The sequence below is a fragment of the Sparus aurata genome, chromosome 9 (genome assembly GCF_900880675.1).
Source record: "Sparus aurata chromosome 9, fSpaAur1.1, whole genome shotgun sequence".
NCBI lineage: Eukaryota > Metazoa > Chordata > Actinopteri > Spariformes > Sparidae > Sparus > Sparus aurata.
In genome coordinates, this window is record NC_044195.1 from 27,299,996 (window position 1) to 27,323,390 (window position 23,395).

At 41.5% G+C, this 23,395-nt stretch overlaps 1 protein-coding gene across 8 annotated transcripts in view; it reads left to right on the forward strand.

Moving 5' to 3' along the window:
* Positions 1-23,395, forward strand: part of pard3bb (par-3 family cell polarity regulator beta b) — a 216,853-nt gene that overhangs the window by 104,881 nt on the left and 88,577 nt on the right. For all 8 annotated transcript variants that reach the window (XM_030428573.1, XM_030428574.1, XM_030428572.1 and 5 more), the window contains 3 exons: positions 206-250; positions 12,223-12,438; positions 15,278-15,518. In XM_030428573.1, the coding sequence (XP_030284433.1) occupies positions 206-250; positions 12,223-12,438; positions 15,278-15,518 (502 nt within the window). The remainder of the gene's footprint in view (positions 1-205; positions 251-12,222; positions 12,439-15,277; positions 15,519-23,395) is intronic.

Genomic DNA, 23,395 nt, shown 5'->3' on the forward strand with positions numbered 1-23,395 from the left:
GAGAGGACAGGAAGAAGAAGTGTGATAAGATTACAACAGGTTTTAGGGATAAGGAACATGTGGTCAGCAGTTTGACTTTTGACATTTGGCAAGGTAGGCACAGAAGAATAAAAAAAAAGCAGAAGACAGGAAGGAAGTAATCTATACAGCAAAAGAAAAAAGTGTACATATGTTAACATGTGTTTTTTTTGCTTGTTTGTTTCAGTGGCAGATGAGAGCAATGTCGGATCCCTGGCTGGAACCACTGCAGGTGAGACAACTTAGAACTGCACAGTGTCAGACAGAAAGACTGAAACACACACGTATACACATTTCCTTTAAGTCACTTGTTGGTGACTGGTTCTTAAGATGAAATGTGACGCCATGTGACGACCCGGTGGTGAAGGACAGCGTGGCTCTCTTGTCCTTAAAGACAGCTCGGCTGGATCGATTTTATTGTGAGCGAAAATTGCAGCCTAATTCTAAAGAAAACAAACAGTTTTATCCAAAGACAGCAAGAAACGGAACAAAGGAAGTAAAGAGACCGTTCTCCAAAATTAACGTGTATATGTAAAAATATATTTTAAACTTGGGTAAACCATCAAAAAATAGGCGTTTGACTTTTTCGCATTGCAAGGAGACAGGTTTTCCTTTCTGTTTTTTTTGTCTTCTTGTGTGTCACGTTCATTAACACGTCCAGAAAAACATTCTTACTTAGACACATACTTCCTGATGACTAAAGTTGCTAAGGAGTTAGACGTCTCGCTTCATATCATTGTGCCTGAAAGAGGAAGAAAATTGACGTTTTCACCTGGGTGTTGTGTTTACATCACAGCCTATCGGAGCTGGAGCTGATAAATACTCGTGACTATTGTGCAGTCAACTTGCGTGGGAGTTAATTACAGTTACGCATTGATGACAAGTGGGTGACAGTGGGTTCGTTGTTGCTTGAAGGGTTAAAAAGGTCAAAGCCCAAGATTAAAACTATACATATTTACAAAAGTAATAAATAGAAGCAAAGAAAATGGTTGCAATATAAAAAAAAGGTAAATGATGAATATGAATGAAGGATTGTTCACTTCAGACTCACTCTTAGCAAATCTGAAGATTACAGGAGATGATGTCCGTCGGTGCGTCTGTTTTTGAATTGAAAGAAACTGAGTTGCTTACCAGAATAAATGTGTTTGACTGCACTGACCGACGAAGGATTGGTCACTAGAATAGAATACATGAACAACATATGGATGATATATTTCACATTTATTTTGTTCTGTGAGTGATCAAAACAACTTTACCGACCCTCCTTCTCCACCCGACCCGATCTTCACTCTGGGTTTGAAGTCAGTACATACCATGTTCCCCTCTGTTATCTTCCCTCTCTCCAGTTGCATTTACCTGCCACTTCAACTATAGTCTCACATCCTCTTGTGTCTCCTACACCCGTGGCTACTGTCTACCTTCACCTGGAAATACCTCCTTGATTTGATTCAAAGTGCAGATGAAAAAAAAAAAAAAAAAATTGAAGATTGGCAGAAGGGCCCGAGAGAGAGAAGTGAAGGGGGGCGAGACTATGGCCACTTCTTAAAGACGCATATGTGAGCTCGCGTGGGTACGAGAGAGACAAGAGATGGGATGTGAGAGGACACTTCGATGCGTCAGAACACACGTCTTTTTAACATTTCGATGTCAAACTTTTTCACTTTGCCTTGAAGTCTCCCCCATTTCATTTGCAGCTACTCGACTGTAAGAGCACTCTACTTCATACCACTATATGTGCGTCTCTCTTGCTGTCTGCCACTTTATTGTTGTCAATCAGCCCTTTTTTTCCACATCTCGCAGTGCCTCGCTTTTATACATGCTGGTATTGACTTTTATGTACTGGGTTCATAACCGCTCTATAGTGGAGTGAGCAAGGCGATATAAGGAGCATAAAAGACAAGATATGGAAAGAATCCACGACAGAGTTTTAACATTTATTTTATGAGAGTGAAGCTCTGATATAAAAAAAAAGACTTTCCTCTTCATCCACCAGCTGAAAAATTGAGGAAAGCATATTTGTCTGTTTTTAGTTTTCTAGTTTCTCTTGAAATCGAAGCTTAAGTCCACCTGTAGTCCGGGAGGCTTGCTGTATGAGCCAGAACGAGGGACAGTGTGTTAAATGTGTTCTGGACAAGATACACTGTTGTAAAAAGAGAGGCAGAGGAACATCTTGTATAGGAAAAGAGGATTACTTCACAGGAATTGAAATGGTAAACATGGAGAGGTAAGGCTTTGTTGCAAGAAAAGAAACACAGAACCGAGATTCTGCACAACCCTGGTGTCACACACTCTCTTTGCTTATTGCCTTTAGGTTTGCAAAACAAAGCTTTTCATTCTTGGAAACCCGATCTGATGTTTTTTGTCAGCTTTTTATTAGCCACGGTTGTGTTTACGTCAACTTATTTTATGCACATTTTGAATTATTGAATTAGGAGAGGTTGATGGCCCGGGGCAAAATTCCTAAAATCCTCAATTTCACTTGCAGTGGTTTCTGCCTTCGTTTGAACTCGCGACCTGCCGGGCACAAGATCATTTCTTTCACCTTTAGGCCTCCACTGCCCCAAACGAATATGAGGCCAATTTGGTTCATGACTGTATTTTCTTCAATTTGCAGTATTTTCTTCAGTTTGATCTACTTCATTGGCTGTGGCTTTTTTTTTGATAGACTTATCTAGAAAATATGCTGCAGAACAGAAGTAGCTTACTCTGTCTTATAACTCTGTTTTTATTGACTGAAATCTCGGACAGGGACAAACAGCAGGGCAATTTCAACAAGTTCAGCCCTGTTTACTGTTGCCTTCTCTGTTCCAGCTGAACCTAAATGTACCTGAATTGATATGTTTCCAAATAAAACCAGATTTAATCTCAGAATCTGCCCTTAGACTTGAACCGTTCTAGTTTTAGCTCTGTTCCTTCCAGTAATATGCTTGTTGAATGCGTAAAACCTTTAAGGGCCTCTGTCTTGTAAGATTTCCAGACGTGTTTTTTTACTCAAGCCTATTTACACGTTCCCTTTACCTGTTGCTTGTCGACGTGTCTCCTGTTTTATAATGCCACACAGCCCAGAGAGCCGTTAAAGAGAGTGTTTGTCTGGCAAGCGTGGCAGTTTTTTCCAACCCACTTTCCTTCGCTCTAATGTAGTTTTTATAACCGAAATGCTTCCAACAACCCTTTGCCGAGACGTCAGACAGCTGCACTGACTTGAGAAACAGAGAGAAGGGGGAGAGTGGGGTCCTGCGAAGTGAGGAGTTTAAAGACAATGACTTCTGGGAATGCTGTTTTTCACTTCCAGCAATGGTCTTTCCCTCCACACCCAGAGAAACCACTGGGCACCACACACACGCAACTATTACCGTTATGGTAATGTTACGGTAATGGAAAAAGTCTCCATCATCCTGTGGAAAATGTGAACCTTGGAAGAATCATATTATATTATAATTTAGCAGAATCTGAGATGCAAAGTGACGGAAATGGGAGACCTTATTGCGAAGTGTGTGTGTGCATGTGTGGAAACCTTCTCCAAAGTGAACGGATGTGTGTGTGACTCGATGTGCCTCCCGTCCCGTGCGGAGGCTTCAGCTCGGCAGATTTATTAATCTTCCTTCAGTAAACTGTTGAAAATACTTGTCATTAACAAACACCCTGTTGGGTCAAAAAGTCCTCAATTCAGCGTTTTGCTGTTATAAATATCAACACAGAATAAGAAATGTAAACTTCTTGAATGTGTGTGTGTTTGTGTGTGTGTGAGTGTGTCTTTGTGGTCAGACAGGCCTGCAGTCTTTGCGGTGGCACAGACACAGGAGCTCAATCATTCCAATAATAAATCAAATCAGCTGTGGAAGAGGAAAAGCATGAACGTACAGTAACTCAGACAGACGGGATGCTTCAAAATAAATCATAATTAGATTTATTCATGTCACGCTCGTGATGCAGAGAGACTATAGCCCCATACAGGCGTGATCAGTGTCGGGGTGGAAAAACTGAATGTACAAGTCCATATTTAGACTGATTCTCTCCTGAAGCCACTTTAAATAGGACAGAAGAGTGAAACTCACTGCTGACGAGACATAAAGCAAACGATTGCAGCTGTGTTTCTCACACCAAGTTTTCCTTTGGTGATGGGGACAGCCTGGAGCTCTGTGTGTGTGTGTGTGTGTGTTTGCATGTGTGTGCATGTGTGTCCCAGAAGCAGTGCATTAAAGGTGTTTCCCTGTGAAAATAAATGGTGAGCAACAAATATCCTCTGGAATGATGAAAATCTTGTTGAGAAAAGAAATAAAATGAGTGTGTCTGTATGTCTGTGCGCGCGCATGTGTGCAAACGTCTGCAGTCACACACGTCTTTAAAATGGTTCTTAAACGTATGAAAGACTAAGATTGTTTGGTCAACAAGTCCAAGCTGAAGTCCTTATTTAAGTTGAGTTTAGTTTATTTTTTTGACATGGACATCACCGTAACATTGTTGCTGAGGTGCACTCATTGTTTATAGCAAAATGCTGATTTACAATACCTGTCCACAGGAGGCTTAAATGTTGCGACTAGAGAGAAGAAAAGCAACGAAAGAATACAAATACAATATGGTAATGAGTCATAAAGTAGAATTCTGTTTTGTTAAACTTAGCTAGATGTGAGAACATTCTGACTCCAGACGCTGTTTTCACCCGCTGCCTCTCCCTCCCTTCCTGATATTTTCACATCTGAAGCAGTAAATTAGGAATTTATTTCGACCAAACCAGAGTTCGTGTTTGTTTGAACAGTGAAAAAACAAACCAAAACAGTTTTACCGAGTTTCATTTTAATTCTGTCAAGTTTCAATGAAGTGTGTTCAACGGTAATGAGTCATAAAGTAGAATTCTGTTTTGTTAAACTAAGCTAGATGTGAGAACATTCTGACTCCAGACGCTGTTTTCACCCACTGCCTCTCCCTCCCTTCCTGATATTTTCACATCTGAAGCAGTAAATTAGGAATTTATTTCGACCAAACCAGAGTTTGTCTTTGTTTGAACAGTGAAAAAAACAAACCAAAACAGTTTTACTGAGTTTCATTTTATTTCTGTCAAGTTTCAATGAAGTGTGTTCAACGATGATAGAATTACTGTTTGTGTGAATGGAGTCTGGTGGGTTTGCTGAGAACGATATTGGCTGTTTGTGGTCAAACAAAAAGGATCTTATTCTTTAACAGAAAGGTCTACCTCTGCGGGGATCCTTTGTCAGACACTTAATGTAACAATCCAAGCCTGTCAGTGGACATATTTTGATCATCAAAATTTTTGAAACACCAAAATATGTAAAAGCCCAGGTTTAAAAATTACCTGAATTCCCCTTTAAAGAAGCAACAACTGTTAACACTGTATCATTTTGGTAATTCATTCTCATTTGTCTGTACTCAAACGCACCACCACTAGTTTTTCAAGCAGTAGACTCACATTTTGGAAATACTCACTACCCAGAATGCTTATCTGCTTTCATTGTAGTTTCCTGATGTGACATATTGCCTTATTTTGATCCCTCCATCCGTCGCCAGCTTTCGGTCACCCTCTCCCCACTCTCTCCCGCACATTCTCTTCCTTGCCAACGCCATTCAGGCTTAGAGGCTGACAAACAGACAGAGGAGCTTAGACCGAACAACATCCCTTCGAAAATGTGTGTGCGTCAGTGTCAGGGGACCAGTGTGATGCTGAGGGAGACTGGTGCGGTCCATTGTCTGAATCTCTCCCTGGTGGAACTTTGACTTTGACTACGACAGTCACACACTGACAAGCTTCTGCCAAAACTGCATCTTTAGAGAGCCTCTTCTCCCCATATCCCCCGCCGTGATTGTCTCTTCATTCCTCTTGCTCTTTCATTCTCCATCGCTCTCTTTTTCCCATTGTTGCCCGGTCTCTCTGGCTCTTTCAGACTTTGCTGTGGACTCAACCTGAAAGCCACCTTGTTAGACTGATGTGGATTGATGGATTAATTTGTCACAGGCAGAGTAGAACATCCTCGGTGTGCCTGGGCCGCTGTGTGCGAATGCTTCTCAGAGGCGGAATTCAAACAGCTGAACTAAGCAATTGCTGCTCCTCCAATCGTTTTTACCATTATCCTTCACTTTGTGTGTTCGCTTGTGCGTGTGTTTTTTTTTTCTTTTTTGCCTCTGTCTGATGCGTTTAGCACACACTGATGTTTCATTGTATTCTCTGTGTACTCGCGGCTGCCTCTCTGTATATTGAATGCCCTCTGACCCCTCTCCATCTCCCGTGGTAAGCCAATAAAGGTGAGCAGTAATCAGGAGATGGTCAGTGCTGTCGTTTCCCGCTGGTGCAGCCATTCGTCTCTATCAGGCTCTGCACGCCGATCACTGACATTGGCTGTACTGTATATTTTATGATGCTTGAGACAGAGAGAGGGAAGCCATTTGTTTCTGTCCTGGACTAATCAGTTACATTCCCTGTGATGGATTCAGGTTGAAGGAGTTTGTGTGTGCTTGAGAACAATAGATGCAATCTCTTTTAACTCGTGTCTCTACCTGGAACTACATTTATGTTGCTTAAATAGCTGTCAGTGTCCACAGGATAATGCAGAAAACACATTGTTACATTTTTTCAGTGACAGATATTTTATTAATGTTTAAATGTTGTCAAAAGTTCAAGGTGATCGGCTGACTTTGAAAAGTAGTTGTTGGGAAAATAAAACAACCAGCACAACCAGTAAACAGTATCATGAGGCTGATGATGTGGATGATGTCACATGTTTTGATGGTTTATGATGCCACTTCAAGTATTATGGAGCCCAGCGGGATAGCAAAACCTCATTTCATCTGCTGGGAGATTGAACCACATTATAAAACACACATATAACATGTTAGGAAATGTTTCTTCCAGGAAAGAGCTTCCCTCAACAGCTTAGAAAACAAACAACAGGGCACAAACCACACTTCTTATGAGTGCTCAGGATCACAGTGCACTGCTGCGGCACCTCTGTTCATCCTCTGTCTGAAATGCTCTGGTTTAGCTCCTGTGTCTTGAGGGCCCCCCTCCTGAAAAGTCTGCTCTGATAGGTCAGCTGTCACGCGCCTGAGCAGGCACCACCCGCCGTGTTTTTTGCAACCCTGGCCTTGCAAGGGGAAGTAGCTGAGGGTGGTACTTGCATAGTTGTGACATCACGACCTTCGTGATGACTCGTTTTGAAGGCAGGGTTTCTGAATACCGGCTTTGGATAGAGGTTTTTGAAAATATTACAGTATTAATACCTGCTTTATGATGAAAAAAAGACAGGGAAGTCTCACTTTCTACAATATGGTACCTTTAATTTACACGAGTCACAAAAAAACACAACACTTAAACTAGAATGCACTGTCATTGTGGCTTCTGTCATCTGTCAATGAGCAGTCATCTGTCTGGGCTCTTTCAGTGGCTCAGTCGATGTGACGTATCATATTCACTGCAGAGGATTGTTGGTCAAAACAGCTAAAAAAAGCATGCATGCTGCAAAATGCGATCAGATGCAGGAAGACATCCTGGTGTCTTTGGCAGGCTACATTTGTATTTGGACAGATACAGATGGTAGTTTGGCTGTTGGAAAGCAGCTATTCTCTGATTGGATGAAATGAACAGTTTCATAATGCTTTTCCTTAAATCACTCCGTGTTCTATATAGTCAACTATTTCAGCTGTGATGTAACATTTTTCCTTCAACTCCGTGTTTGAACACGAGGGAACTTCTACTGGCGGTACAGCGAGAAAAGTCCAATTCCCTTTTTACAGAAAAAAATAGTGCCCGGGTGTGTATAATACAGAGACAGAAAGCAGAAATTGAGTTGTCTCTCCTTATGAGAGCTTCTAAAGTGTGATGTGGTGTCCTAGAAGTTGGTGCTGCTGCTGAGTCCTGCTGGCTTTGTTGCTGCAGCGTGCTGCTAAGCCGCTCCTTGGTGTAATTTTGACTTTGAAAGTAGCCCATTGCTGTCCTGCCAACAAAATAGCCTTGGGATAGCTTGGCGTTCTCTCTCTTTGTGTTTTGTTTTTCTTTTTTTTTTTTCATTTCTTGCTTTCTTCTCTCCTACACTCTCTCTCTCTCTCCCTCTCGTTGTCACTCCCATCCTCTCTCTTTCATTCCCAGACTCGGTGTCTTTGTTTCTCTTTCTATAGCATCCTCTCACAGTGTCTGTTTTTCTCCGCCAACCCCCCACTCTCTCATCCTCTCCCTCAAACCACTTTGCTACTCTTGTCTTGCTTGTCATCCCTCTCTCTCTCTCTCTCTCTCTCTCTCTCTCTCTCTCTCTCTCTCTCTCTCTCTCTCTCTCTCTCCTCTCTCTCTCTCTCCTCTCTCTCTCTCTCTCTCTCCTCTCTCTCTCTCTCTCTCTCTTTTGCTCACTCTCTCTCTTTAAAAGCAGCTTAATTCTATCATCTTACAGTTGGACAGCAGTAATTACATTTATGACACAAATCCTGCTACTCACAGCAAAATACTTTGTGTGTGTGAGAGACCGAGTGTGTGTGTGTGTGTGTGTGTGTGTGTGTGTGTGTGTGTGTGTGTGTGTGTGTGTGTGTGTGTGTGGATACATGCTCATCATCCAGTGTGTGTGTGCACTCGTGTATATATATGCATTTTTGTGCATATGTATGTGTATGTGTGTGCTGTTCATTCCCTGATAACCCCAGCCCAACATCACTAAGCTATTTATAATGCTGTTTATTTCATCCCACAACCCAGCCGTCTGCAAACAGACAAGTTTGGACTCAGAGGTCGCCGTCTGTGTACAAACTGTGTGTGTGTCTTCTGTGTTTAACTTCTTAAACTATCTGCATCCGCCCTCAAACTTTGGCGTAGAGAATGACCCTCGACCCTGCCGTCTTCACACTGAATTTAAATGAGGAACATCACAAGCATATTTCACATGTGCAATTTCGTAATCTATAGAAGGGCGAGCGTGACTAAATGACTGGCGTGACTGAAACGCACAAATCTAGACGCGTCTTTTGAGCCCAAGTGTGCCGGATTATGAATTACATTGTAACTGAAAAAAAAAAATAAAAAAACGTCAGACGTCGGTTCTAACTTTGAGGCCGTTTGTGTTATGAGAATGTTGCTGGCAACTGCAAACATGTTGGCTTTCAGGACTCTGATTAGAGAGTGAGTAAAAGGAATAATACATCAAATATCCTGGACAATTCATGTTGAGTTTATTCATGCCTTTGGTGGCCTTGGTTCAAATGTTACTGGCAGCTCTAATCCGCGGTCCTTAGAGTGTTCAAGCTGTGGATTATCTAGTGAAATGAGCACATGCAACCTTTTTTTTCTCTCTTTCTTTTAGAATACACAGCACTCTCAGCCCTAGAACAGATGTGTTTTGGCATATGATACGTCTCTTTTAAGAATAGTGTTCCATATTTCTTTTTAAGATCGGACACTCTGATGTGCTTTTTGGCCGAGGATCTGAGAAAGTTTTTGCTGCAGTTTGCTTTAGGCTGGTGGCCAAAGGTACACAGGGTTCTGGAAATAAAGTTTATCAAACAGATCCAGATGCTTCAGATTCATCAGATGTATTATAATGTTATAATTAAAGCACTTAACATCCTATTAGACTACTCTGGTTTGGATTTTTGATCAAGATGGCTTCAACAGAAGAGTGCATTGCTACAAAGAAGAAAGTGGTGTCAAAGCTCTAGGGGAATGGCCATAGGCTGTATAAAAATGTATAAAAAATGTATAAAACTTGTCTCTGTGACATTACCCACAGGTTTCCTGAGAGCATTGTGAAGCTCACTTTAGTGGCTCCACTTATATCCTGGCTAATCGAAGAGACAGGGGCAAAGGGATGGAACTAAGGCTGAATGAACCCTTGTTTCTGACCAATAGCGAGACAGCTAGCAGCTATCTTTCACTCAAAGTGGCTGATTCTGCATAACTTTGAGCCTTCAAAAATGTTAAAAAGTTGAGTTGTATAAACATGCAGCCCCTTTACAGTTGTCATGGATGGGGAGATTAACTTTGGAGACCAGAACTGTTTTCTCATCACTTGTAGTGGCGGTTTGAGGAACTGCAGTTTTTAGCCCAGGAGGTTGCCGCTCGGCTATGACCTAACAGATATGCAGTGTTTCTCACAGAATGGCTTTGTACTTGTAGCCGGGGAACGTCTTACGTAGGCCTACATTTTACAGAAGAGGTTGCATTACAATCAGTGTGTTTACACGAGGGATGTAATACCAGAGAGCATCTCTCTCCTTGCAAAGCATGTCTGATTGACAGTCAACAAGAGGAGGAGAGCGCGGACTGATTGTTACCAGTCATTGGTGTGTCAGATATAAAATATGTATATATAGAATCTACAGGTATAAAATGCTAAAACAGGTCGCCGGGCAGACTGCCCAAAGTAAAATACATGTGTGGGAAACACTGGCATGGACAAAAGTGATACAGCCATACTAAAATATCAGTATGCTTCCAAGGTGTCATTAAGGTCAGAGATGTTTGAAAACTCTGGAGGCTTTACAATACAGTAGGCTTGAATTTGATTACACTGCCTCAACTTTTAACATGCAGTGGGCGGAACGTTTTGTGCTCAGGAACAAAAGTTTTTATTTCACCTATGGCTCGTTGTTCTTATTTAATCTTTTTGCTTATAGAAAGTTTCCGTTGTTTTACAGAAACATTGTTGTGTTGCTCAGTCTTCTTCTGAATCTCGCAGAATGCAGAGTTTGGAAAGTACTCCCTGCTTTTGTTTGCAATTAATCCAGATATGAATCACACATGCATAGTGGGTGGGTGGGATAAGGAAGCGTTGCGTTCTCTGTGTCTTTTCATCCGTCTCAAAAAAGGCACACAACACTTGCATAATGTTTACTACTTCAGTATGCATCTGAATGTCATGTGGACTGTGTTTATGGATGCGAGGTGTCGCGCTTTATGGCCCTTGTCCGTCTCGTCTCCAAGCGGCCGCCTTACATTATGCATGAGCATACATTCGGCGTGTGTTATTACTCTTTGTGTTTTGGCTAATGGTTGTTTAAATAGATGTGGAAGTCACATCAGCCCTCTCATCTCCTGCTTTTAGAAAAAGATACACAACAAACACACAAACAAGCACACACACACACACACACACAAAGAGCAGTGGTGTGTATAGGGAATCATTAGCTAAAGTGATGCAGGTTTAGCTATCATGAATCACAGTGGCATCATATCGACAAGCCAGAGCCAGCAAGGAATCCAAAATGTGTGTGTGCGTGTGTGTGTGTATGTGTGTGTAAGGATTACCAGTATTTTGAGCTGGCAGCGAGCCCAGCCTTTCTCCCTCCTTCCCCATTTTTCCCTGTCTTCCTCTCTGCCACCGTGGTATTCCCCGGAGGAAACTCAATTTGCTCCCTCACTGTCTCTTTTCCCTCCACATCTCGCCCACCATCAGCGTCTCCCTGTTTTGGGTGGCAGTCAGCTCACATCACCTCCTCTCCCTCTTTTGTTTTACAAGCAGCAAATTCTCACAGGTTGTGGGAAAATCACAGCGGGATTAAGGCTGAACATAGTCCAACTTCAGGGTTTTCTGCAGCAGGGTAGTAACAATTGCCGGATTGTGCGCTTAAAGGGAGAACACGCAGAGTTGGCGTCTCTCGCTTTTTGTTTTCATCTTCGCAACATGTCTGGTCTTCACCTCCCTCTTCATTGAACGCTCGCGCCATTGCTATGTCTTCTCATCCATCGCTCTTCTCTTCATCATCCTTTCTGCTGGATCCCTCCCTCCCTCAGTAATATCTCTCACAGTGTACTTGTGATGATGGATGAAGAACCGGCAACAGTGAAGCAGACCTCGCATCCATCACAAACTCAACAGCAGCATGGTTAACTGCATCACTGTTTCTTTTTCCTGGCTCTGCTCTCCAGAGTTCAGCCGTGTCGCAGTCCTTCTGGCTACGAGCCAGTGCCTCTACAGGCTTTTTAAACCAATCGGAATGCGGCACATCCATTAGATAGCCTATAGTATATACAATGTTTTGTTTTTTGATTGTAGCAGTTATTTCCATGGCAATTCTATTTGAATTGTAATGAAACTATGATCCAAAAGAAAAACGTCTTGTCCCCTGAAATGTTACGATATTAAATGGTCTCAACTTAGGAACCAAAACCAAACCAAGTCCCCTGTTGTCCATCTAAACTAAGCAGGCTCAATATAACACTTCTTTCACCAGTAATCTGTCTTTGTCTGATGTCTGTCTCTCTCTCTGTCCCCTCAGCTCCATCAACTCCTGTAGAACTCGGACCTACTCTTGGCTTGAAGAAGTCCAGTTCCTTGGAGAGTCTCCAGACGGCCATGTCGGAGGTGAACAGGAAAAACGAATTCCTCCCATTCCACCGTCCTCGCCAGAATATGGTCAGGGGGAGAGGCTGCAACGAGAGCTTCAGAGCAGCTATTGATAAATCCTATGATGGGCCAGCTGAAGATGACGATGGTAAGAGATGAAGAAAGACTTTTTCCTTGTATGTGTGTGTTGTTAATGAGTCTGTAAATTGTATCTACATTAAAGAAACAGGGAGAGAGCAAGGAATTTGTTATCAAAAGTGTTAATTATTTGGTTGTGTCAATTTTCAGGCAAAAATGTCAAACATTTGCTGGTTCTAGCCTCTTAAATGTTAGAATTTGCTACTTTCTGTTGTCATTTATGACAGTAAACAAGGAGTCTTTGGGTTTTTGACTGCTGATTGGACAAAAGAAGCAAATCAAAGACATCACTTTGGGCTCTGGGAAATTGTGATAAGCATTTGTCATATTTTTTCCCACAACATTATAGACTAATCAGTCATTGTGATTCTAATCCTCAGGAAGGAAAAACAATTTAAGATATTTTTTGAGTCGCAGGATATGTCTCCCCAATAAAACAAGTCTTTTATTTTGAAACACCAAAAGTGAACTCATCGCATTCAGGTCTCTAGATGTCAAGTCTGATTAGTTTATCAGACGCTTGCCTGCAAAGCAATACAAGCACATTACCCGAAGACCACCATACCTCAAAGTGTCAGCACATACGAAGCAAAGCGGCAGCATCGTCTCGCAGTATTCTGATCCGGACTTCAGCTTTAAATATTTATCCAGGGGCTGAATGGTAGCTGCTTGGTTAGTTTCACCGGAAGGTTCGTTTCAATTCCCAGCTGTGTTATTAGCAGCACACTCTTATCAGTCACCACCAGAGTAATGAGTCGGCTGTTACAGATCACTACGCTCACACAGGATAGGACTAATAGGCCATGTCAACAGCACACACACGCAGTGGCCACATCTGTCACTATCTTTCTAGATGTTCAACACTTTGAGAGCTGCTGTTAATTGACAGGGAACAGTTCTCTGAAGAGCTTTCTTTCTTTCTTTCTTTCTTTCTGTTGTAGACTTTGCCTTGTGCTTACATCTCATGCTTGAATGCTTATCAATTTATCTGGTTGGTTTAGAGAGGTGGATTACAGCGCTAACATTCTGACACTATAGTGACTATTTAGTCAGAGTTCATGTGCAGCTGAAGGACTGTGAGTTGAATCCAGCTAATGCCTCACAGTTTCCAGTGAATGTAGTTGTCAGGAGGACTATTCAACCGAGGCTTTGAGTCATTGACTTTGATGTTTCTTGTCAGCTGGGATGGATTATAGTGCTGAATATTTGTCTCTGTCATTCTCTATCTTTTTCTTTGTATAATCATTATGTGTCCTTCACACGGCATCCCTACGAGCAGTAGGAATCTGAGGTGAACAAAACAAATCCATATTATGACGGTGTGAAATGAGTATAAATGTAACAGTGTCACTGTCAGTTATATTTGCTCTGAGTTTTCACTACACTACTTCATTAGGAGAAAAATGTTGTTACAGCCCAAATCCAATTTTAACTCAACCAACCTTCACCAAATTTTCCAAAGAAATCAGTGGTGTGCTCGCATTCTGTAAAACAGATGTGAGATTTTCCTGACTTTGCACTTCGCTTAAGAGAAAAAATAAAAGTTTTTGTGAATGAGGTTTAGTGTTTAAACTTAGTAACTCTTTAAATATATATATATACACAGAGCTGATGACTATAAACTGATTAAAGACTAAAAACGGTTTTAAAAAGATGTCTGCTGTGGTCATTTTAAGTTTTGAAGACTAACTTCAGATTAAAGGTCCCTGCATAAGCATGCAATGGTGCATCTGCAGACACGCACACACACACACACACACACACACACACACACACACACACACACACACACAAAATATCCATTCTTTTACAAGACAGTCTTTGTAATTAAAGCTGAAGTGAATATCCACAGAGTTAAATCTCAATTGAAGTAACTAATTATGTTTGGTTATCTTATAAAATCTGACAAGTATTCCGTGTGTGTGTGTGTGTGTGTGTGTGTGTGTGTGTGTGTGTGTGTGTGTGTGTGTGTCAGAGCGAGATCATTGTAATTCAAGCCCAGGCCTCGAGTCCGTCGAAGAAGTAATGAGGCATCACGGTTTGAACATTTTTGCTTTCTTATTTCTAAGAGTTAATGAATTCACTGTAAGGTTAATAAATCTGCCGTGGACATGTCGAGTAGGGACAGTTTAACATGTGCCTGTGTGTATGTGGGCTGCTCATCTGTCAATATGTACTTTGTTGTGTAATTGTTTTTGTTGGGATATGTGCGCTTGTGTCACAACCTGATATGTTATGCTGTGGGATTTCGCTAATGTTACTTGATATTTCCGCTATAAGGAGTCACCATGGCAGTGAATAACTCTACGGTTATTTGCCCGTGGACCTCACATTTTACGGGACTGACTTCTTCTTCATGTTAACTCGACGTTTGTTGCCTCAAACCATCATGAAGTGATTTGCTTCAGACAAAAGTGTGAGCCAATGGCAAGAATCAAAGAGACTCTTGCAGTGTTTTGGAGTCTGTAATATTAGGCGCCGATCAAGCCTGTGGTTTGCTTGGTCGTGGTTAACACATGGTAAATCCTAATGCCACCATCATTACTCATTGTTGTCATTTAATCATATTGATGAACACTGTTGCATGAATCTGTTATATGAGAGTAACTCATTTTAATCTGTGCTAAATCTTATTTTATTAATTTAAATCTCATCAAGGTTTATTACTTCAGCTTACTGTCATGACCTCTATCTGCTGTTGTTCAAGCATTCACTTTAATTGATCTAAATCTAGCTAAATGATGTAAGCAGAAGCAGCCCAGTGCAATTGTTTTCTTTTACACTGTCCTACTTCCCTCACACTCCCTCCAATTCCCACCTTTCTCCTTTTCATCTTCTGTTCCCTGCAGATGACGGCTCGGAGCTGAGTTCAGGAAGGGACACCCCTGCAAGTAATTCATCGCGCCAGGGAGCGGGGGATCGCAGTGAGGAGAAAGGCAAAAAAGACAAGAAAAAGAAAGCCAAAACAAAGAAGAAGGAAAAGAACAAGGGGAAGGCGAAAGAGAAGGAGAAGGAGAAGGAGAAAAAGAAAACGGAGGAGCCTGAGGAGACGGAGAAGAAGAGCAAGAAAATAGGCTTTGGCCTGCTGAGGTAAGAAACAGTGTGTGTGGAAGAGAGAGAAAGAGGAAAGGAAGTTGAGATGATTGTTTTTTAAATACTGGGTCTTAAGCATCAGGCTTGCCGCAGTAGAAATTGTCCCCGTTGTTCCTCAGTCAAACATTGATTTCCTTACCTGCCCGCTGCCCCTAGGCATCTATTCTGTGCAGCGGCGCGGCCAGCGGCAGAGTAACAGGAGGTAACACAGAGTAACAGGAATCACATTTCACAGTTGACAAGATGATGGCAGAGGATTTGGCATAAAAGCCAAAGAGCAAAATAAGGGAAAAGAAGTTACCTCACTGAGACGTTAGTGGGCAGCCTGTCACACCTGGGAAACCCTAGTTTAATGTTAAATCAACAGTCATGTCCTTTCTGGTCGTTTGCATTCTGGATACCATATCCAGGTGCACACGTATGTCAGCACTTGTTTTAATCTATGTATAATACAGCCTGTTTTAACACTCAGACTTGTTAGATGACCTGTTTACATGAGGTCAGAGTCTGTTTCTCTGCAGTAACCAGTGCGTATGTGTCTTTATTTATTGCACAAAAATTTAGATTGATATTCCGTCTTCCACAAATGTGTATTCATGTTCTCCTGTCAACGGGAGCACAGGAGCACATTCTCTGCACACATCATGCTTTCATACTATATCAGACAAAAATCCCTTAATATGATTAATAACGTGAACACTGGGGTCTTTTTTCCCTCCTCATGAAACACTATCACATGCTCGCAGGCACACAAAGACCACTCTAAGAGCGGTGCCCCAATTTCCTTAAGAGGTGTAGAAAATTATCTGCTGGAACTATTTCATGTGATTAACTTGAACACTATATCTTCCAGTTTGAATGGGGCGTAGGTAGGAAGGCGGCATGAATGGGTCGAAGTGTTTTCAGTGAACAATTTGTACTTTCTACCATCCACGCTAATATCGTGTTTTTCACCATGGTTCTTTCTGAAAACAGGATTTCACATGACCATTACAAAGATACAGATCTGAAGTAAAACACTTGCACTGCAATCTCAGCTACAATAAACAGACGCAGCCTTTCAAAATACACTTAGAAAAGAAGTCTGTGTAAACCAAAACACAGAAAAACACTTGCAGATTCAAAGTCAGATTTTATCACAGTGATTAAATCTGCTATTTAAAGTGAATTATTATGCAATTTGACTAATATGTACCAATTTTACTTGATTGAGCAGGTTCAACGCTCTTTCTTTGAAAGTCTCCACCTTTTTCTTCACCTCCTCTCCGCCTTGTTTTCCTTATTTTCACTGCAGTGTGCTTTCACTCTCTCACACAGTAAGTATAGTATTTGGTCAGTAGCAATAGGCCTTTTTGTAGTGAGCAGACATATTCCTTGATGTTAAGATGTTGTTTTTGTCATGCAGTTGAATGTCTAAAAGTCTCTTTGTTCCTGGATGGCAGTGTGGTTAGAAATAGGTGTGCGGAAGTATGTAGAAGTTTTTGGATAACAGCTTTATAATGCAGCTCCTCAGGCTTCAAATGTTGGAGAGACCTTGCAACAAAGAAGCCCTGGTTGCTCAGGCTTGATAAAGGGCCAGTTCACCCTGGACCTTGGTCGCAATATTTTTTTCATTGAAATCTGTTTTCATCCAGTGATAAAGATAGTGAAAACCATCAATAGCAAGGTTGCTGAACAATTCCTGGTTTCTTTAAAGAGACATGGCTGTTGAGCTTTTTCAGACAAACATTCCATACACCTTCATTGTGTCTTAAATTACATTAAATTAAACCAGTGCCAAAAAATAATAAATAAATAAAAAATGTTTGCTTGGCCACATAATCAGTTGTAAGTTGGACTCTTTATTAATGTCAGATTCATCCAAATTAAGTGATGTGATATATTTTCAAAAGATCTGCATTTTACCATCAGATCTAAATTATGCCTGTTTCGTAGATTCACATTGTTCTCGTGTAGATTCTGAATCAGTCTTCTTCTTGGTGACTTCCTTCTAATTTTGTATTTTATGTTGTTCGCATGGACTGTGTATAACCAGTGGATCATTGTTGGCACAATGTGATACATTCCTATAAATTCACAGATCTCCTTCACTCCGTATCAGCCTCCGTCATTCCCACAAACCTCTATTGCTCCTTTCCCGTTACAGCTCCAAGGCAATTCATGGCACACTTAAAGATATCTTTCCCTACACCCCCTTCACTCCTCACTCTTTCTTACGAACGTAGCAATGTTTTAAGTGCTTCAGAGTTCAGGGAAGGTTACACCCAACCCCTTCTTCTGTGTTATCCCTTCTCTCCACATCTCATACGCCCATCTACCACTACGTTTGATTATGGTCTGGACAGCCTACGCAGCACACCCGAGAATTTCTCCAACCGCTTTTCCTCTACGCACCTATCCTTCCAACCATCCTTTCAACTAACCACCAATTTCCTCTTGCCTTGAGTGCCTTAAGAAACCATATAATACAACCAAGGACATATTAGACCTATCCTCTACACCCTAACTCTCATCATTATAAGAGGGCCTTGATTAGAGCCCAGTGATAATTTCACCCTTTCTCTCCTTCCGCTCTTTTCTTTGCCATATTTCTGTAACCTCTCTCCCTCTCTCTCTCGCCCATAATCTTCGGATCATTCCAATTTTGCCTCTCAGCCTTCTCTCTCCAGCTCCAGCTCCCTATCTGCATTTGATTGCATGTAATGGTGGTAGACTGAGAAGGCAAATTGGTGCTATTCAGTACAGTTCAATCTAGGCCGAGCTGCTGATTTGTCACATTCATCTAAGGCCAGCTTTGATTGGCCTAATGGTCTGGAGGAGAGGTAGTGTGAGACACTCAACCCTCACTCCACAGTCTGTGGTTTTACAGTAGGAATTGTGAATGTTCATCATTGGTTGGTTTTCACATTTGTCCCACAAAAACACCTGACTATGTACTGCTTCATGTTTCGGTTCATGTCCAATTGTGTTGTTGCTAAAATGTTCCAATACTGCAAAGTCACCATAACGTTGTGTCACATCCGGTTAGAGGACTGACAGGTTTTAGTTTTTTATTTGAATTGCAAAGACATGTAAATGGTAAATGCAAAGTACCTTTCTAGTCTTCTCAAAAGTGCTTTACAACAGCAAGTCAGCCTTCACTCACTCATACACTGGTAGCAGAGGCTCATCAGGAACAATAACAATTCAGTCGCACTGCACCGATGGAAGAGCCAACGAGAGTAAATTGGGGCTCATTATCTTGCCTAAGGACACTTCAACATGCAGACTGCACACTAACCTGAGAAGTCTGACATTGACTGATTGTTTTATGCTTAAAGAAACTGAATAAACAAACTCTCATTGTTTTCTTTTCCTGTTTTGTATTCTTCAGTTAGACAGATTTGCTGTATCGTGGTACCGACGTTATCGCGGGCAGCGCCTCATGAATTGTATTGTATTTTGAGTTACTCTGTGATTCCCACCCCAATCATTAACCCTATTACAAGACAGTTTACCATCGAAATGATTTTGAAGCTGTTATTTTAAGGTTGAAAAAGTCACACAGTTGCTTTAATTTACATCAGAATTTCGCCATTCAAATTAATGAAAAGAGGGTGCAGAGGTGTCCAGAGGTTTAAGATAACTACTGAAAAGTTTCATTCACGTTTTTTAACTCAGACATTAAAAGCAGACTCTGAATGTTTGTCTGAAATGCCCTTTAAAGTGGACAGCTGGCTCTGTCATCTGAACTGCTGCCACCTGCCAATCAGACATGCCAATCATCTGTGTATGTGTGTTGCCATCCCACCATCATGAATATTCATGCGGTGATAAAACATGATTGGTCACACAGTCAGATGGTCGTCATACATTTGGCACACATGGCTGCTGTGAATCTTCCTCAGAGGCCACCGTGCGTGCATGTGTGTCCCTGTTGTCTCCAAATTGTCTGCAGTTGTGTGACCCTTTTGTTTCTCTCTGATCTGTTTTCTTTTCTCTGCTCACACTGTTAAGGTTGACACTCAAACAAACCTGGCAACGCTGTGAACATTCAAAATGCTCACACACACACACACACACACACACGCACGCACGCACACACGCACGCACGCACACTTACCCATGACCGTAACTACAAGCTCTACAAACATAATTAACATGGGTTGAGAGTATGGTTCTACGAGCTCTTCTGTCATCTGTCTGTGCATGTGTGTGCATGTGTGTGCATGTATGTGTGTGTGTGTGTGTCTAGTTGTGAGACGGCCTGTACAAATGAAAATATGGTAATCTATTAGGTGAGACCGGGAATGTACAAGATCTATCAGAACCACAGAGGGACCGGTGCCAGTGCATCATGTTTATGTGATTTGGTGATTTGTGTATGTGTGCGTGCTGTTCATTTTTCAGATTGAAGACGGTTTGAATTTTTGAGAATCTATGATAATAAATGCACGATTGCCTGTTTAGTTTTAATTGTGCATTGCTGTACTCGCCACCATCCAGCCTCTGTTGCTCTCGTTTTTTTGTTTTTGCATGTATATGTTTGCTACGCAAGTAGATAACTACCTTCATGAGAGAATGTTCTTCAGAGGGTTTGTTTACCTTCACAAAACTTTAAACTTAAAGAGCGACGTAATTGGAGAAGGCATCCACCAACCGAAATCTGTCTGAAAAGGAAAAAAAAAAAGCGCAAAACCTTAAGGTCACAATTCTACCACCTCCTTTTCTCTTTGAGCATTCAGTATGCTTCTTTTCTTTTCTACCTCTCATTCATGCCTATAATTACACTCCATATTTGCCCTTTCTCTCCCTTTCTCCTCTATCTGCAGGTGATCACAATGCAGCACCTCCGTTAGACTTAAAGTGCCCCTTTGCTGCAACTATTATCACTTCTCGACAGTGGGGTGCTTTTACCGGCCATTGCTCGATAGCTAGGATAGCTTTTTTCCATATTTATATATTCGAAGAACAAGATGTTTATTATCGTAAAGATATACAGCATCAAAACAGTGTCTAACACAATTTGGCAGCGTGACAGAGGGCAAAAAAGTAGTGAGAGAAAAAAGCTGCATGTTGGTTTTGATTGATATTGGCTCACCGAGGACTGACTATACAGCTAACGACAAGCTAATGATGAGTAGGTTGATTATCAACTCCCACAAATGGGCTTTTCTGTCTCTGTTCTGGAGTGCAGCGCCTCAAAGTGTCTGTGTGATAAAGCTCAAGATAGACGGACAAAGCCAGAACAAGCTTCTTCTCCATGTTCTTGGTTACCAGGATAGCCCACCTGATCTAACATACAGTATGATCGGTTGCCTGAAATACAGTGACAGTGACAACCCCAGCGCCTTTCTGAAAAGTTCATATATAGAAGCGCTTAGAGCAGCCTGCTGAAAAAAGACAATGGGGGCGGCACCTTCTGTCTAGTCAGGCACATGCTGCTGCCCTCTTCTCAATGGGAACGATAAAAAAAAGGTCCTGGCATTCAGATTATAATAGTATGTGGACAAAGGCCCTAATACAGGTCAGAATAAAATTGTGGTCTTCCAGGAATGTCACAAAGCCAAAAAAAAAAAAAAGGACATTCTCGGGTAAGTGTCCTATGCACTTCATAGCTCTTTTGATTTTAACATTGAACTGCTATGTCGGCTTTTCACCTACAGTATGCTGCAGTGAAACATTATGGTCAGATGAGAGCAAAGGCAACATGAAAACTTGTGCCAAGAGGCTGATTCAAGTCCTTTACGCAGGAGAACTCTGTCCTTTGCCTGTCATTGTTTCATAATTAGACAGCACATGCTTGAAAGAGGGGGAAGGGCCCACCAGCTGCCAATCACACATCATGACAGGAAGTCATTGGACTGTCACGGACTTATGTCATGCCTGCCAATCATCTGTGTGTGTGTTTGTGGGTGTGGGTGTTTGAAAGTGTGCTCTCTTACACTGTGTCTATCTGCTTATATGCACTCTTGTTTGTGTGTGTGTGTGTGTGTGCTCGTTATCACTGCACACTTGTCAATCATCGATTCCCTCGGGCATCCATTTTCCAATGATAGCAAAGGGAGGCGTGTCCGTGGCGTGACAGAGGGAGGGAGTGAGAGAGGAGCGCAAGAATAGAGAGAATAGGTGAAGTGAGATTCACAGATGTTTGCACTCGTTTTCTGCTCGTTTGTCAGCGGCTTTTCTCCTCGTGGACCGTTCAGAGGTACAAGTGTGGCACAGCCCTCTGAACGCTTGCTGTTTATCAGTCAAAGGAGCATGTCTGTGTGCATGTGAATGACTTGTGTGCGTGTGTGTGGGTCTCTTATAGTCATTTGTTCTTATGACTTGTTTTAGTTTTGGCCAGTGCTCATCTGAGGTCAAGATTAGTAAATTTGTCCCATACTTCTGATTTTTCTCCTTTGCCTCCCATCAGTAAATGTGTGACTGTGAGTAAGGAATACTTTCTAGTTCTTTCTTTAAGCAGACATCAAGCATTACGAAGCAGTGGAAAAAAATCATATCTTGAATAAGCAAGCATGAAAATGATGAAGATTCTGTCTCTGGCTAACTAAACTAAACCCTAAATTAATGAAATATTTTATAATACATTCAAGGATACAGACTGCCAACAGAGTGAGCAAAGTTGAGTCATCCTCTTACGTTCATTTTGTCGTGTTCTGTCATCAGAGGAAAAGGATATATTATTATTATTACAGATATAATTGTGTACAACAGACTATTTGGTAGATCTACAAAATCAACCATGACAAGAAACAATAATTCCCCAAGAAACCTGTTTGTTTCTGATCCGACGTCTGATTGAATGGTTGAATGTACTGTTTTTTTCTTTTTTTGCTTTACACAGATGGAAGCTTAAAGAAACCTGTCCATATATTTCTAATTAAATCGTTCGCGCATGCAAATGAGTATAGCTATACACTTTCCATACCGATCGTGGTGTTAGGTCATGAATATTCATGAGTCATCGTTCTGTTCCCACTAATGACAGAACAAGAGGTAATTTATTCATCCTAACTGGCTGCTAATCAGCTGTTCTTACTCTGATATTCCTTGTGAGATCGTGCTCAAGCCATAATGTCACAACTTGTCAATTTTAGAACATGTTCTCGATGCTGAGACTGCTGTGTGTGTTCGCACAGCGTGTACTGGTGTTTATGAGGCATGTTTAACTTACAAGTTTCAGCCAGTTGTATTCTCTGTTTTCCACTTTTCTGTAATCTGCATGGAAAAAGAAGTGTAATATAAAACACAAAGCAAAAAATGAGGAAATTTGCCTTGTGTCCAGCAACTCTTGTGTGTGCTAATGATGTACGATTTAACTGATGACTCATGTTGGACAGAAGACATTTTAAAAGCACTCGCATGAAAACAAAGTCGCTTCCTGCAGAGGTCATACCTAGAAAAATGAAAGAAAAGTAACAGAAGATAATGCTGCACAACACAAAGGTACAGATATAGGAAAAAGTCAAAGGTGAGTGTTGTGACATCATGACACATGCCGATTTACTTTACATGTTGCGTCCTCCTGACCTATGGCTGCATGTACAAAGAGTCTGAGCCCAGAGGACGGTGGCAGGAGAAGGACTTCTCACTTTAATTATATTCCTTTCCTTCTTTATTTCTCCTTTTATGCTGTAGCATCAATTATCCCCCGGAGCCTTCTATTTCTATTACCTCCTCCCTCACTTGCACTCTTTCTTATTTAATTGTTGTATATCCAGGGCCTCTGTATGCTCCTGGTTATATTTTATGTGTGTGTCTTCATTTAGCTGTGTGTGTGTGTGTCTGTTTGTGCATCCATGCATGTTGCCTCCCACGATAGCCGAGTAATAATAATATCAAGAGGGGCTGGAGATAAGAGAGCTGGCCCAATTAAGCAGTAGCTGTCC